Source organism: Atractosteus spatula, chromosome 7, assembly GCF_055471065.1.
Source record: "Atractosteus spatula isolate fAtrSpa1 chromosome 7, fAtrSpa1.hap1, whole genome shotgun sequence".
Classification (NCBI taxonomy): Eukaryota; Metazoa; Chordata; class Actinopteri; order Semionotiformes; family Lepisosteidae; genus Atractosteus; species Atractosteus spatula.
The window spans coordinates 15,604,332-15,621,327 of NC_142712.1; the positions used below are offsets into that span (position 1 = coordinate 15,604,332).

The 16,996-nt window shown below is 39.4% G+C and overlaps 1 protein-coding gene across 9 annotated transcripts in view; it reads left to right on the top strand.

Moving 5' to 3' along the window:
* The window catches only part of LOC148830631 (protein furry homolog), a 101,973-nt gene that overhangs the window by 56,515 nt on the left and 28,462 nt on the right, over positions 1 to 16,996 (top strand). For 8 of the 9 annotated variants that reach the window (XM_088920577.1, XM_088920581.1, XM_088920582.1 and 5 more), the window contains exons 24-37: positions 326 to 383; positions 546 to 637; positions 1,494 to 1,666; positions 2,406 to 2,566; positions 3,420 to 3,530; positions 4,948 to 5,102; positions 6,009 to 6,108; positions 6,453 to 6,624; positions 9,177 to 9,433; positions 9,646 to 9,792; positions 10,378 to 10,546; positions 12,016 to 12,106; positions 12,934 to 13,016; positions 14,669 to 14,819. In XM_088920577.1, coding sequence (XP_088776703.1) covers positions 326 to 383; positions 546 to 637; positions 1,494 to 1,666; positions 2,406 to 2,566; positions 3,420 to 3,530; positions 4,948 to 5,102; positions 6,009 to 6,108; positions 6,453 to 6,624; positions 9,177 to 9,433; positions 9,646 to 9,792; positions 10,378 to 10,546; positions 12,016 to 12,106; positions 12,934 to 13,016; positions 14,669 to 14,819 — 1,920 coding nt within the window. The remainder of the gene's footprint in view (positions 1 to 325; positions 384 to 545; positions 638 to 1,493; positions 1,667 to 2,405; positions 2,567 to 3,419; positions 3,531 to 4,947; positions 5,103 to 6,008; positions 6,109 to 6,452; positions 6,625 to 9,176; positions 9,434 to 9,645; positions 9,793 to 10,377; positions 10,547 to 12,015; positions 12,107 to 12,933; positions 13,017 to 14,668; positions 14,820 to 16,996) is intronic. The other variant, XM_088920580.1, reaches the window with a different exon arrangement.

The window sequence follows — 16,996 nt, forward strand, 5'->3', positions numbered from 1 at the left end:
ATTGCCTTGCAGTGTCCTCTTATTTGTCCATCCTGTGCCTATATTCCACTTATGTCTATGCTAATATTCGGTTTGTTAGGGTTCCTGGTAAATGATTCCTGGTGTCTCATCATCTCATACAATAAATGTTCAGAAAGCTTTTTTTTTTTAACCACATGTGATCCAAAGCTGAAGGTGCCTGGTTAATCGACGAATCACACACAGAGTTTGCTAAAAATGAATGTGGTAAATTTACCACCCTAAATATCAATGAGGGGCATGGTGACAGCTGTGACACAAAAATGTCCTTTAAGCTAATGGCTGCCTCTCGGGTATGTTTTGGCAGGGAACTTGTGGAAGAGCTTCATCCCCTAATGAAGGAAGCATTGGAAAGAAGACCAGAGGTGAAGTCCATGTGTTGAATATTATAGTAATGTGTAGACGATTAAAGCTGTATCATGTTCAGTAAGATCTGTGCCTTATCATTAGCTTAGTGTATTTACATCATAGTCATCATCATTATTAGAGAATGCCCAGTTACAAATGACTGACTCAATCTGTCACAGAACAAGAAACGGCGTGAACGCAGAGATTTGCTCCGGCTTCAGCTACTGAGAATCTTTGAGCTGCTGGCTGATGCAGGTGTCATCAGTGACAAGTAAGTGCGATGACGTCTCAATGCAGCTCTTCCTTTTGTTGGTAAATACTGTAGTAAAGGAAAGCGAACACGATGCTCGGATGATTTCTTAGAGCTTCCTCTTGGGATTAAAAAAAAAAGGAAGTTTTGTTTCCTTTTCTGGTCTGTCACGTGTGAGAATGGAGGAAAAATGAGAAAGAATGAACTGTAATTAATTCCTTACACTTATGTAGGGTTTTCTGGACACTCCACTGAAAGCGCTTTACAGGCAATGGGAACTCCCTTCCACCACCACCAATGTGTAGCATCCACATGGATGATACGATGGCAGCCATAGTGCACCTGTACGCTCACCACACATCAGCTATCAGTGGGGAGGAGAGCAGAGTAATGAAGCCAATTCAAGATGGGGATTATTAGGAGGCCATGGTTGGTAAGAGCCAGTAAGAAATTTGGCCAGGATGCCGACTAACACCCCTACTCTTTTCGAGACACACCCTGGGATTTTTACTGATAAAATAGAGTCAGGACCTTGGTTTTATGTCTTATCCGAAGGACAGCACCTTTTTATAGCACAGTGTCCCCGTCACCACACCGGGGCATTAGGACCCACACAGATGCAGGGTGAGTGCCCCCTGCTGGCTCCACTAATAGTGTACCTCTTCCAGCTGCAAACTTAGATTTTTCCAGAACGTCTCCCATCCAGGTACGGACCGGGCTCACACCTTCTGAGCTTCAGTGGGCTGCCAGTTGTGAGTTGCAGGGTAATCTGGCTGCTGGCTGTAGCCAATTGTAGCAGTAGCAATTAATTTTAGATCTGTTGTATTTTGTTATGGCCTTCAATCCTGCCTTACTGTTCCTGTTCTGTCCCTGACAGCACTAATGGGGCTCTGGAGAGGGACACACTGGCCCTTGGGGCGCTCTTCCTGGAGTATGTGGACCTCACTCGGATGCTCCTGGAAGCTGAAAACGACAAAGAAGTTGAAATTCTGAAAGACATTCGGGCCCATTTCAGTGCCATGGTGGCCAACCTCATCCAGTGTGTTCCTGGTACTGAGACATCAAGTTCCTATAGCCATTTTCTCTGTACTTCTGTTGTACCTAGAATCCATATTTTGATATCATGTCATTGATGTCATCAAAGTAAAATTGAATTGCTGAGGAAAAGAAGGCTGACAGAACAAGCAGTCTGGGATACAGTGGTTTCATTTTTTTTCTACTAGTTACAGATCACAAGACAGTCAATTCTTGGCGAGGCTGTGTTGAGCTGTTCAGCTCAAAATTCGAATTGTTCAGAACTAACTCTTGGCTCTTTGCCTGACTACAAGCAATTCCTTTGTCCCACTTTTAAAGAAACACTTACAAATCATATTGTATATTCTAATGCATAAGAAACTATCATTTGCTTTATTGTCACCACAACGTAGCTCAATGTTAGGATACATTAGGTATATGATGTGTTGACAGTGATCTTGATAGAGACCTTTTTCAAGGGAAGAAATGTTACAGATAATGAACTTTCTGAAACCAGGTGATGACTCATGAAGAGTGGTAGGTGGTAGTGCTATCGTTAGACTCTGTACCTGATGACAAATGAATAATGATGTCATTTTCTGAGGGAAGCCAGTCTGAAATCATGAGCATTATAAAGTGGTCTTTATTTTGGGAGGTATTTTCTTTACTCTAATGTTATGCCATAACTGAGTCTTCCTCTCTTTCTCCCCTCTTTCTCCTGGTCTGTTTTTCTGGCTCTGTCCTTATGGCCCACTTGCTCTTTTTGTCTCCTCAGTCCACCATCGCAGGTTCCTTTTCCCTCAGCAGAGTCTGAGGCACCACCTATTCATCCTCTTCAGTCAGTGGGCCGGTCCATTCAGCGTGATGTTCACCCCATTGGACCGCTACAGTGACAGGAACCACCAGATAACTAGATACCAGTACTGTGCCCTAAAGGTGAATCACATTATATCCAGGAAGCTCTGTTAGTATAAAAGTCTAGCACAAGCTATGGGTTGCACAAGAGAGTCCCAAGAAGAACTGGAATGTTGACTTTTTTGCAACAACCTAATTTGCATGTCTTACCTAATCAGTCCCCTGTGAAAGGAAAGCAGACAGCCTTTTAGAAGAAAAACACTGCAAGGCCCTGTTTAAAAGCAAAATATTTTGCTGCAGGAAGTTTATTTGAATAACAAAAAAATCCATTAAGGTCAGTTTAAAAAATGTGACTGGCTTTTATCCTGTCAAGACTGGTTTTGTTCTTTTCAAAGAATTAAGCTTAACCTCTGTCCCCATTGCAAGTTCACCTGTCCACCTGTAGTTTAAAAGTATTTTTTTTTTACATTTGGTCTGGAGTGATATTTTGCTTCTCAACAAGTACAATTTCTGCATTTTTCAAATTATTAAAATGCAGAAACTGTGTTAGAAAACTACCTTTTACTTCTAACTCAGACACTGTAGGTATTATTGGAGCACAACTGTGTACACATTTGTATCACCTACAAAGGAAGTATTGAAGGAGAAATAATTTAATTGCAGGATATTCTAGCAATGACATCATGAGGCCCTTGATTTGAATGAACGTGACAAACCTGTGCATGACGTCAGTCTCTGTGTCACGTTAGGAAATTGTGTGTCATGTGTCATGTTAGGAAATTGTACAAAAATCGGTCTGCTGCACATAGGAAATCTTAAATGTGAAGTCAGATCTCAAGCCCCAGAACCTAACCTGTACTTGAAGTCTAAAGCCTTTGTCTTTCACCGAGTCTTGATTTGCCTGCTGTAGCTGACATGTGTTATTTATACCCAGGCAATGTCAGCAGTGCTGTGCTGCGGCCCAGTGTTTGACAACGTTGGCCTCTCTCCAGATGGGTACCTTTACAAATGGCTCGATAATATTTTAGCATGCCAGGACTTACGGGTATGTGACTTATGATTAATTGCTGATATAATTAAAATAAGAGAAATATTGGTTCTGAAGCTTTTTGAATTCAGCCAAATTCTTTCATTATTATTATTATTATTATTATTATTATTCATTTCTTTACTGAAGGCAGAGGTTCGGGGTGTCTTTGTCTAAGCAAATTTAGTCTGCAGTTCCACAGTAAACCTGTGTTCCTGCATGGCTAAAGCACCAGTCCTATAGTTTACTGGGTTGCCCTGTGTGTCACGCTTTCACTATGCTCTGCTGCCCTTCACTTAAGGAACTTGTGCTTACCATTTGCAGCCTCAAGATACCTTAACCATAAGAGTTCCTTCTCGATGTGTGCCATGGCTCAGCAATGGCTAAAAAATGGCATGAAAAATTGAATTAGCAATTGTCAAAGTACATTTTGCCTTCCTGAGTTTTTTTAATTATACTTTGACGGACTTTTGTAACTTAAAAGGTTCTTGTTTTCCAGATTCCTGTGTTGCTTCACCAGTAGAAACCACTGTTCAGAGCTCATTTTTAGCCCTATATAGCAGGCATTGCTGGTTCCAGTCTAGCTAAGAAACCAGGTGACAGTTACTGAGATTCTCAACTCTGTACTCCAATCAATGCTAACTCTTCTGCAAGGCTCTGGGGATTATGGAGGAGTGTGTGTACAGGTCCTCATTTTCCCTGTGCAGGTGAATTGATGATTCCAAATTGGATAGGTCAAATGTGAAATTGACAGATAATTGCTGATTCCATTTTTTTAATGCACCACATATCCCTTCTGAGTCTGGAATTGTGTGAAAACAATTACTGTGGATATGAAAGAGTTTAAAAAGCCTTAACCGTGGAACAGGAAATAGGACTCTTTGATTAAAGTTATCTCACCATCTGTTGTCTAGCACACTTTCTATGAGCACCATTAATACTGCCAGAGGAGCAGGAAACAGGTGAGACAAAGCACTGTAGGTTAAATTGGCCTGGCTTGGCAGAAAACAGAGCCCTTAGGACCAGAGATGAAGCTTTCAAAACTGACATACTCATAATAAACACCTGCAAAGTTACTGCTGTCAGAAATGTTCAAGAAATCTTGTACAGATATTTAACCTTATACAGGCATATTTCTTCTTTTTCTATACTTTCTTATTTTTGCTCACACACAGTGAATAAGACATTACCTGTAATATGTCTTTTGAATGCACAAAGTTTTCATTTACTGTACATTTTTTCCCCTTTTTTCAAAAATCCATTACTCAAAATAAGTGTTAAAATAAGTTTGCAGGATTTTGTGCTTATCATAGTGCTGAATAATTTGGGTAAAAGGTCTTGGAAATCTATTTTCGCATCTTAGTCAGTACTAGCAGAGGTTATGTTTTTTAAATTTATTTTTCCCCTTCTTGCATTTGTCCATACACCAACGCAGGTGCATCAGCTCGGCTGTGAGGTAGTCATCTTGCTGCTAGAGTTGAACCCTGACCAGGTCAACCTCTTCAACTGGGCTGTGGACCGCTGCTTCACCGGCTCCTACCAGCTGGCCTCAGGCTGTTTCAAAGCTATTGCCACTGTCTGTGGAAGCAGGTATTGACTTTGACTGTCGGTCCAGCACTCAAATTTAACAGTCACCTTCCAATGTTTCTTCATTAATCTCACAGACCACCCTGAACATATAAATGGGTAAGGTACATTATATCCTTAAACTATAGCTTCCTGCCAGTCTGATCTTTCGAAAAATCACACTCATTATTCTCCAGTGTAGATGCCCACAAATTGAGTAGATAATATAGCTTTTCACTTTCCCAGATTATAAATTTTCCATTCACACCACTGAGACGTTGAGGCTCTTGAGAGAACATTTTTGCTACTTATTAACATTTGAAATAAGCAACGAACCTGCTTTGAGATTAATTATTTCTTCTTTTAATTACGACTTTAGTAAGTAATGCCTGATTAGAATATCAGACTTCAAAAGGTTCTGTCTGGTAATCAGTTTTGGGGAGATAATGCAGTATCCACTAGGGAGTTAGGTATCAGAAATGTTTCTCATTTCTGTGTCCCAACGTACAAACAGCTTTCTTTTGCTTATAATTGCTGTCTGTGCTGAGATAAATGTCTTCTTACGTATTGGCGCTGTTATATTGTGTTGGCCTTACATTTAATTCAGAGCAATTCATTGCACAATGATGTTTATGTAATTAACTTGCATACTGTAGTAGTTCAGGTGGGTAGCTGCGTCAGCATGCGTAGGCTGCAAAGGAACGAGTAATAGGTTTATTCCATGCTGAAAAAAAGAAGAAAGAGAACACAACGTTTCGGCCGTGGAGCCTTCTTCAGGTGGCTCCACGGCCGAAACGTTGTGTTCTCTTTCTTCTTTTTTTCAGCATGGAATAAACCTATTACTCGTTCATTAACTTGCATAGTTGTGTAAGTAACTCCAGATGTCGTTAAAGTGTGTTGTACATTTATTTCCTTTTAAATTGTTTTCAGAAATTACCCATGTGACATAGTAACACTACTGAATTTGGTACTCTTCAAGTCCTCTGACACCAACAGGGAAATATATGAAATTTCCATGCAGCTAATGCAGGTAAGACAAGGGCTTTTATTGTAGTTTTTTGTCCTTTTTCCTAGGGTTGGACAGTAAAAGCTCTCGATAAAGAATTTCAATTTACAAGAGACTGAACACAATACTTTGCTATCAAAAATAACAAATTTGAAGCTTACTGTGACTGTGTCTATAAGTATTCACACTTATTTCTAAATATCTAAATCCAGAAAATAAAAAAGTCCAAGACAGTGTCTGTTTGAGCTGTGAATACCATGATGTGTGAGAAATGTTTCAGGTATCCATACTAAAATTTATTTCACGAACTCAAAAATCTGCTATTACTGATCCAATCTTACTTGAATTCTATTTCTTTGACAAAACAGATCCTTGAAGCCAAACTTTTTGTGTATTCGAAGAAGACTGCTGAACAGAAACCAGGCAGCATACTGTATGGTACTCACGGGCCCCTGCCTCCTCTCTACAGCGTCTCCCTCTCCCAGCTCTCTATCCAGCTGGCCAGGATGTACCCAGAGCTCACTCTCCCTCTGTTTTCAGGTGAGCCGCACTCAGCCAGCAATCTGTATAGTGCACTGTTTCTCAACCTTATTATTATTTCATACACTACACTGTTATTGGTATTAGAAACAAAACCTATTTCAGTGTTAAACCTGGGTTTGTCTCAAAGTGCGTACAGTAGTGTCCTTGTTCTGCCAAGAACTGAAAACAGTGACACTGTGAGGTTCGCTGGTTTTGTTTTTTGTGTCCGTCAAACTTGATAAACTTCTCTCGTCCTGCACGTAATTCCTGCCAGCAGTCTTGAAGCGTGGCCCGTGTCTTGTGTTTACACACCAAATGTGCGTCGCAACACTTAAATTATTGGTCGTGGGGGAGCCAGAGATTATCTCGGCGAGCAACGGGCACAAGGGAGGATAACCGTGGAAGGGACAGCAGTCCATCGCTGGGGCACACGCAGACACAAACAGGCGTATACTCACACCAGGGCCAGTTTTGCCAATTAAAATACCAGAATGTCTTTGGCTGTGAGAGAAAACTGGAACACAAAGAGGAAACCCAAACAAAGTACTTTTACATGGTAGTAACAATGGCATCATCTATATTTTTCCATAAATTGTGTGTGAATATGCTAATATATGCTATCTTTAGCCTCCAGTTAGGTTTGTATATTGAGTGTGGGAACACAAAAAATACCTTTAGTACATTTGTTACTCATTTGCTTTAAAGACTCAAGTACAGTACAGTACGTGAAGGGTGGCTAATGTTGTCTGTAGTCTCCCACTCACATGGATGAGCAGCCAATTAGGGAGGGAGAGCTCTCTCAGTCTCGTCTACCCACTGGCCGTTGCTATGGTACTGGGAATCTCCGAAGTGGGGCCCAGTGTACTGCTTATCTAAAACGAGGAGTATGAAACATTTTATTCATCCAGTAATTCTGCTGATGATCAAACACAGGTCAAACACTAGAGGTCATAGTATGTTTTAGTGACTAGCTCTGCCAGTCTTTCAAACAGAAACTCTGGCAATACCTTATACTGTAAGTGGTATCGGATATGAGGTTTTACAAAAGTGAAAAGACCTCAAAAACTGTTCACAAAACAATTATGGTATTTAAATTAAACAGAATTTTGTCATTTATCACATTAAGTTTTTACTGAGTGTGTTTGTTTATATTTATGTCAATATATTAAATGTGAAAATTTCAATGAGCATTTCCTATGGTTAGTCTTGAATACGGTGAAACCAGTTCATTTAAAAATAAGTTAATTTCTTATTTTGTACACCTGTCAAATAATATTTTACGAAAGTGTCCTTGTGGGAAAGAGATATTTTTTAATGGACAACAAAACAATATGTTCACTGAACAGGGAGGATGTTGCAAAAAATATGCTGCAAATGAGAGAATCCCAGTCAGCCTACTTTTCTCATTTGGTAGTTTAGAACCTAAGTGAACCTAACATTTTGACCAGCTGTTCCCTAAAGAAGCCCGGAGTTTGGGCCTTAAGCCCCTGACAGGCATACTGGACTCTGCATGAATACTGGAATCCCTTTCTTGTGTAGCTTCCTGCAAATTTGAATCAACCATGTGTTAGGCACAGTAATCGTTCATGCTTTCTGTGCACATCACTTTGCACTTGTGAAATTTCATTTGATATATGACTGTCTGATTTTATCTGAGTCTTTTTGTAATTGGCTATTTCAGTGTTCACCATTCCCTCATTTTTTGGTTTGGTTTCTGCAAATTTAGCTAAATTTCTAAACTTTCCAGGATCTAAATCATTGATATAGATCAGGAAGGGCCATATGCCTAAAAACAGATCCCTGTGGCTCATCACTGCCTGCATAATTTGAGGTTATGCTCCTTAAGACTCTCGTTACCTACACTTTGCTAATCATTAATCAGTTTCAATCCATATGTGACATTGTTTCTGTGGCTTTTAAGTTGAAAAATAACCTGACAAAATATTTTGGAAATCCACATACAATGAAGCATGTTGTAAGCATTGTAACTATTGTCGCTGATGCTTGGTTAGTTCAACAAAACCTTCACTTCCTACATTTATATTAAATATCTCTTAAAATCTCCCCTTGTTTTGTTTGCATTCTTCTAGTTTAATATAACTTTACTAATAACAGATGTAAGAGATACTGACCCATAGTTTTCTGATACAAGTTGGTCTTCCTTTTTATGAATGTGTGTTATATATTGGCTGATCTCCCATCTTGGGAGATTTGAGAGTTGAAGTATCCTAGTTATGGCTGTGAAAAAACCACGCATTATTTTCCTCAGTAGAAGAATACTGAAGAATACCATCCATCCCCAGTTTATTTAAGAGTTTTAGGTTGCGTTAGACCCTGTAGAACCTCAGTACCAGAAATACTCAGTACCAGAGCTCCTTCTGTATATTGTAGCACGTGGGACAATGTATTAATACCCCATTATCTCATAAAGCATTTTTGTCAATATTACTGTTTTAGTAGTGCAAAAAGCCTTTTAATCAATTTTTGCCCCAGTGCAGAGTGTTATTTTAGACTTGCCTAACTTCTAAAAGGTTGTGGCCATTTTCACTGGTTTGCCTTTCATGTCAAAGAGGTCAGCCAAAGATTCCCAACCACCCATCCCAATGGACGTCAGATCATGCTCACCTACCTGCTGCCCTGGCTGCACAACATTGAGCTGGTGGACAGTGGGCTGCTGCCCCCAGTCTCCAGCCCCTGCACCCCAGAAGAGGAGGCCAAGGAGAGGGCTGACAGCCTGGGTCTCTCCCACACACTCAAGGGCACTGGCTGGGGCTCTCTGCAGGCTACCTCGCTGGTGCTCAACAACCTCATGTTCATGACTGCTAAGGTACTTTACAACAATGCATTGCTCTCTCTGCTCATTTTTTTCTTCTTTCCTGTTCAGTTTCCTATGTGTCTTCCATCTTTCTTCCAGTTCTCTTTATTCCCGCTTGCAACTGTTCTCTGCGCTGTTTTTCCTCCCTTTTTGTAATGTTACAGTTGGCATTTAGAACTTTATTTTTTAAAAGCACCTTTCCTATCTTGAAATCCTCTTCACAGTACGGAGATGAGGTGCCTGGGCCTGAAATGGAGAATGCCTGGAATGCCCTTGTAAGCAACGACAAGTGGAGCAACAACCTGAGAACCACACTCCAGTTCCTCATCAGCTTGTGTGGTGTGAGCAGTGACACTTCTCTTCTGCCATACGTAAGTGTAGCATCTACATTTATGGGAAAGAAAAACATTCTGTTACAATAGTCCTCATTGTGTGGCTCCAACACAGAAAGGCCACAGTGCTAATTACAACTCTGTGTTTTTATACTTTTCACTCATTAACTTTTGAAATTCTATGTCATATTGTTTTAAGAATAGAATCCCAAGAATACGTTTTGTGCTTAGTAAAAGTAATATCATAAAATCAAACTTTTTACATCCCTCATAAACATTTCTACTTTATTTTAAATCCTCCACAGGCAGTATTTAGTAAAAGGGAAGCAAAGGGAATAGATAGGATCAAGAGATGTTACTTTTCATTTCCAGTTCATAGATTTTATTCCCAAAATGTATACATTAGTCTTGTGGTTTGTCAAGTTTTTCATTAATTATATTCCAACTTAAAAAGTGAGAAACAACAAATTATTGTTGACAGCTTTAGTTAAAAGTTAGAAAAGGAGCAAAAGATTATACTTTAAATATACCTAAAAATGGGAATCCATGTAGTATCTTGTAACGTCAAGGACCTGTGACTGTTCCACCTGGGTCAGATCCTGATCCTGTCCCTGTTTCTTGCAGATTAAGAAGGTCGTGATCTACCTTTGCCGGAATAATACCATCCAGACCATGGAGGAGCTCCTGTTCGAGCTTCAGCAGACTGACCCAGTGAACCCTGTGGTGCTGCACTGTGATAACCCGCCCTTCTACAGATTCGCTGCCAGCAACAAGACTTCTGCTGCTGCTTCTGGTCAGACACCGTTCCTCCAATCACTGCCATTGTGATTTGACGGCCAGATAGCAACTTTTAATATGATATGACAAGAGCAGAACATTACAACTTGTGTTCATCCAGCACACACAGTTTTGCACAGACCTAGCAATTCAAGCTTGAATCCGTTTTGGATATAGTGTGTGGATTCATGGGTCACCACCAGGATCTGTCTGCTCATAGTGAAGAAAGGAGTCTGGCATTTTGCTTCATGCCCATTCCATTGTAAGAGGGGCTCCTGTACTTCTCTTCCCAGTGAGCTGTACTGTTTATGGAACTACAACAAAGCCTCGCTTAGCACTGATTCACCATGGTGCTCTTTGTCCTGGCCATTTTTAATGACTTGAAATCCACCTGTATAAAAGAAAAATGGCTTTTATTTTATATGGTCCTGGTAGAAGCACCTAGATCACATTCAGGCTTTAGCTGATTATCTACAATTCCTGCTAAAGACAAAATGCAGTGAAAAATTGCATGCCAGCTCTCAGCCACTGAGGGTGTGGCATGGTAACGTATGTTTGTTGTATAGCCAGTACTGTTAGTAAGGGCTCATTAAAAGAAGTCTCAAAACCCGTTTCAGCAAAGAGAAGTCTCAAGGCTCCCAGGATGAGCCATAGCCCTGGCCTTCTTGGCAGATGTAGTCTCCCACTGCTGCCAAGCTGGAAGAGTGAAGGCAGATGGTGGTTAATCTACTTAAGCTCTGACTGAATGTACTGGTGCAGAGGCTAATTTTCTGTATTTCCTGTGCAACCATCATTCAGGAAAAAAGCTTTCTGTATGAAATGGATTTTAAAGCATATCATGTGTCAAAAATATCAGACATACCATTACCAATTACCAAAAAAGCTATTTTTTTGAGGGCTCATACTTATTAAATAACACTCATGGGAGCCCATCCTTTATGAACTCAGGCTATAATGGTATTTATTAATGCTGATTCTCTCTCCTTTTAATACTAAGCGAGGCTTTGCTGTACATGTACAGTACTTACATTGGAGGATAACACATAAATAATGTTTGGTGTTGTTCAGTATAACACTGTCTACATTACTGATATTAATTGATCTGTTAAATTAACTGAAAACATTTCGATTAAACTTTAAAGATGAATCAGCAATGTTTTGATTTTTAAAACTGGTATGGTTGCCCAAGACAGATGTTAATTCAGCTACACACGGACATCAGTAGTCTGTGGGTTGAGGTGATCACCAATCTGTTTTTACAGCACTTTTTATTTCTATATTGGTGTCCCAGTTTTTAACTTCACTTTTTTGTTTTACACCTGCCACATTTGTAATAGTTCAGAGTTTTTGTTTGTGTGCCTTTTTTAGAAATTGTGTTACTTACATGTAAATGCTTCTGTTTTTAAAGGAAATCTGTAAATCTCACCATGATACTGTAAATGTGTAAAATAAGTATTATTGTATTATTTTGTTTTTTGTGCTTAGGAACAACATCCAGTAGCAATACAGTAGTTGCAGGCCATGAAAGTTTCCCTGATACAGATGAAACCAAACTAGCAAAAGACAACGAAGACAGGTGGGCATTTTTATTGGTATTACCTCTGATCATTTTTCTTAGCATTATCAGGAAACAAGAACTTACTACTGGCACAATGTACCAATATACAATCAACCCAAACATTTTACATTAATTTACATACCCTTACAAAATCTGCCTAAATCCCTGTATATTTTGCCTGATTTACTTCTGCCTGTAAATATTATTATTACATGTATTGACTTTTAGAGAACTAGTAATTATTTAATTAGCAGGATTCAAAATGCCCTTTCTACTTATATACTAATAACAGTAACTCATATTAGCCTGCAAGATAAACAAAGACTAATATACTCTAAAACCTAAAAAATGAAAACTGTTTAAAATGTGTTTCTATTTTTTTTTAAAAGCTGTATTATGATGTGCTTTTTCCTTCTAATCCATTATGGCTTCATGTTTCTGAAAGTAAAGAGAAGTACAAAGTGCTCAACATGTTACGTCTGACTCTTTTTGGAGACAAACACTGTCTAGTATCTACAGTACCTCAATTCTGCAGAGTAAATATGATTGCTCACTTAAATTCTTATTGCTCTTGGAAGCCCAGACCCAGTGTTACAACAAACCATAAAAGACTGAATTTAATTCTTGAAGGTTTAACTTACTTTAATGTTACTTCTATTACACTTAAGAGCCTATTTGCTGCATTTAGAAAAAAATAGAATAGAGTTAATAATAATATTGTTACGGCTCTTAACACTTTACAAAAGGCATATTTCCTTCTTGTGAGCAAATTATAAGGTAATTTTAGCAACAGTATGCTGTTGTTCATATGTATCTATGTTTTATTTTCATGTTTTCTGTGCAAGGTTCAGTAATGTGATCAGGGCACACACGAGGCTGGAATCACGATACAGTAACAGCTCAGGAGGCTCCTACGACGAGGAAAAAAGTAAGTCTTTTCTTCTTATTCATGAGCTTTTTTTTGTTTTCAATTGATGTCTGTGGTGAGCTAAATAACTTGAGGAAGTTTTAGTTTTTAACACAACAAATTAAACAGTAGATTTGTGGCTTTGTCCTATAAAATAAGAAAACTGCTTTCTTTACCTGATTAGATTTAATTGGTTATTAGTCCTTTTTTATCATTACTTAAAGAATCCTGTCATTTGAAAGGTGGGTCTCAGACAGATTGTATGTGTTTGAGGGAAAATGAATAATGTCCATACAAAATGTTCTGCTGTAGCAGTCTTGCACAAACATTTGAAATCTTAGAAATGTAACTGCTAAGGCAAAGTACTCTGTGTGCTTACCCGATGAGGTAATTACCCTCTATTCTTGCCTGTTTTTGGAAGTGTCACTGTGCTGTTGGAGAAGCTCCTCCACGCTTTTGTTTGTCGAATGAACTCCACTGACTTGACATTTGTTTTGTGTAGAGCCCTGTTTACCTCTGTCAAGGGAGCCATGTTGGTTTGATTCCTGAGAAGCTGGCCTTTAAACTGTTAACGTTCTCCCACCCCCTCTTCTAAGAATCTAGATCGACTGTGAGAACTGGCAGGACTAAAAAGAGAATTTTGGCATGTGCCCCTGTGGTATCAGTGCCAGCGACCCCAAAACAGCTTTGCTTTATTGGTGCTGAGGAGTCATTCCGCTAAAAACAGAACAGCTCCGATATGTCTAAGTGTTGGCAAAAATACCGATTGTCCGAGATATTCCTCGCATTAATTATAGAGCACACTCAAGTGAACAGTGACAGCCTACCTTTTTAAGAGACTGGAATGCGTTTTGTTGTAACTGCATGCTACGCTGAGAAAGAAGCTCAGTGCATGCCAAATGTTTCTTAGAGAGCCATGACCATTGAAGCTTTTTAGTTTACAGGCCAAATGTGTCCATTTTGGGAGATCTCGTTCGCTTCCTTTCCGAAAAAAAACAATCTGGCGCTTGTTAAATTTAATAATAATTTCTTACACTTATATAGTGCTTTTTTGTACAGTCCACTCAAAGTGCTTTACAGGTAATGGCGACCCACCACCACCACCAGCAATGTGTAGCCCCCACCTGGATGATGTGACGGCAACCAAAGTGCGCCAGTACATTCACCACACATCAGCTATCAGTGGTTAGGAGAACAAAGTGATGAAGCCAAGTCATAGATGGGGATTATTAGGAGGCCGTGATTGGTTAAGGCCAATGGGAAATTTAGCCAGGATGCCGGGGTAACACCCCTACTCTTTTGACCAGAGAGAGTCAGGACCTTGGTTTTACATCTCACATCTCAAAGGATGGTGCCTTTTTACAGTATAGTGTCCCTGTCACTATACTGGGGCATTAGGACCCAAACAGACCGCAGGGTAAGCACCTCCTACTAGCCCCACTAACATCACTTCCAGCAGGAATCATAGTTTTTCCCAAGAGATCTCCCATCCAGGTACTGGCCAGGCTCACACCTGCTGAGCTTCAGTGTGTCACCAGTTGTGAGTTGCAGGGTGATATGGCTGCTGGCTGCTGTTAAATATAGAAAAGGAGTGTCCTGCATTCACAGGATTCTTGGTGTCTCCATGTGCTGTGTCCACACCTTTCACATTGTTTCCATCGCCCCCTTCTTAGGTGACCCGTTGCCTCCTTACGCTGGGTGGTTGATGAACGTGCTGGAAACCAATCAGCCGCAGCCTCTGCCCATGCCTGTTAACGGTGGCTGCTGGGCTCCCCTTGTGGACTATCTTCCTGAAACCATCACCACACGGGGCCCGCTTCACAGGTTAGCGCACAGACCTCTTCGCTTTCGTCCCACTGGCTGCCAGCCACTCAAAATGTCCAATACCTGTGTCAGAGGAAAACGTTCCCAGCATGCAGCTGTAGAGAAAAATGCTAGAAACAGCAGATTTCCTCTTTTAAAGGAACTTCAAACATTTAGTTTGAATTCATTCAGCAATTTTATGTTAGCTGTCATTGTAAAAGGAACCTATTGTAAATTGCAGCTTCAGGGTAAGCTGCTTAAGAAAGCATCCCTGAATGTCAATTTGATACCGATACTGTTATTGTGTCACTATGTTTTTTTTTTCTTTTGCCTTGTGTCTAGAAAGAAGAGCAGTTCAAGTCTAGAATACTTCTTTGCATTGTTGAAAATGACAATGCTTGGATTCTCATGTATACCTTGTTTTTAACTTTGCTTGACCATAAGTAACAAAATGTGAAAAAGTTATGTTCTGCTGATATCTTTATCTAGGAACGTTCTTGAATGCTATTGAACATGGGAAACTACTACTGTACATCCTTATTTGATCAGGTGTTCACATACATTCCTCTCCTAAGCCATCTGAAGAGGGAAATTGTAGTTTAAAAAAGTGAGATTAAAGAAAATATTCATGGCGGACATACTCTTTATTGAACATACAGCACGCAAATTTTAACCATTGAAAAGTAATTCCTGTATTTTTTTTTCTTTGAAGAGTTCTCAGACTTGCTCTGTTAAAAGTATTCCTGCTGTAAGGCTTTTTCTCCTGTGAGGCCTGAATTCTGTGCTGCCATTGATCTCAGACTAACATCTACTTAAAACACTCCCTGGCATAAGCAGAATGCCCTCTTGTGAGACAAATAAAAACACTATGACTCCAGACCTTTCCCTTACTATTTCCCCTTTCTGCCTTCATTAAAAACAAATATTTGATTTTCAGTTAAAGTAAACTTCTCTGCAATATAGCCCTGTCATGAAGCAGTGGTTAGTATTTCCCTGTTGTGTCTCTTCATTATGGGCTGTGCCTTTAAAATGACCCTTTAACCATTTAGAGAGCAGGATCCTCATTCCTCCTGAATTCTGTTGAAAAAAACCTTGCGTGAGACTTTATATGAGCCTTTGTGGGAAACCTTGTGGGAATGCTCTGAGTGAACGCTCTATTCACAGACCACATTTTGTTTACAATGCAGTGTTTATTCAGGACCTTAACTGCAACGGACCTATGCAAATCATAGGTCCAGAAAGAGGGAACCATCTGTCTTGAAGAACTGCTGTAAAATTCCTTAAATAGAGTAATTGTTTAGTGTACCTTTTTCAGTTGTTTAAATCAGAAAGCAAAAAATAACCTTAAAGCTAAAATGCGATCATAAAACTTCTCAAATTCATCTAAAGTCACAAAAAATAAGGGTCAATATATTCAGCATTCATACCTCAAATTCATTGAATTCTTATTTTTATGCAGAAGCAGATCTGCAAATAATCATGATGGCTTTATCACATATCCTCATACACTACTTATTGCAGGGATAGTCTGGTGTGTTTTGGTGCAGAAAAAATATCTTTATTTTATGTAGCGCCTTTTGGAAAGAAAAAGTGTTCCAAATCCCTTTGCATCCATAAAAGGGATAAAATAATCATATGAAAATAAAAAAATAGCATACTTACAGCAATAAAAATAGATTTAACAACAAAAACTTAAGTAGAAACTACTTTATTTACTTTATCTAGTATTTGGATTGTAAAAGTGCTGTCCTTATGCCCTTAGGATGACCTATTCCATGACCTACAGTATGTACACATCAAAGAAACATATACAGTATATCCATGGTATTCATGGCAGGCAGAATGTAGTGATGAATTCCACAGGAATCAGGTTCATTAAGGCTGAAATGATGTGTTAATAGCATTTTTTTAAATTATGGCTGATTCTAACCATGTTACAACTTACTGAGGACTTTTTTTACGTGAAGATAGCACTGCAGTAGTCTATTATAGAAAACACAAAGCACTTGCTGCTCAGAAGAGACTGAGACAAGGGCAGAAGTGTATTGCTATGTACTGAAGGACAGACACCTCAGTATCCTTCTAAATACTGTATGCTCTTTGAAAGACAGAGCCGAGAATCTACACAGCTAGACTGGATTTGTTTTTCGTTAACAAACAGATTTGTATTTTCCCATGTATGGAGACATGGGAAAATG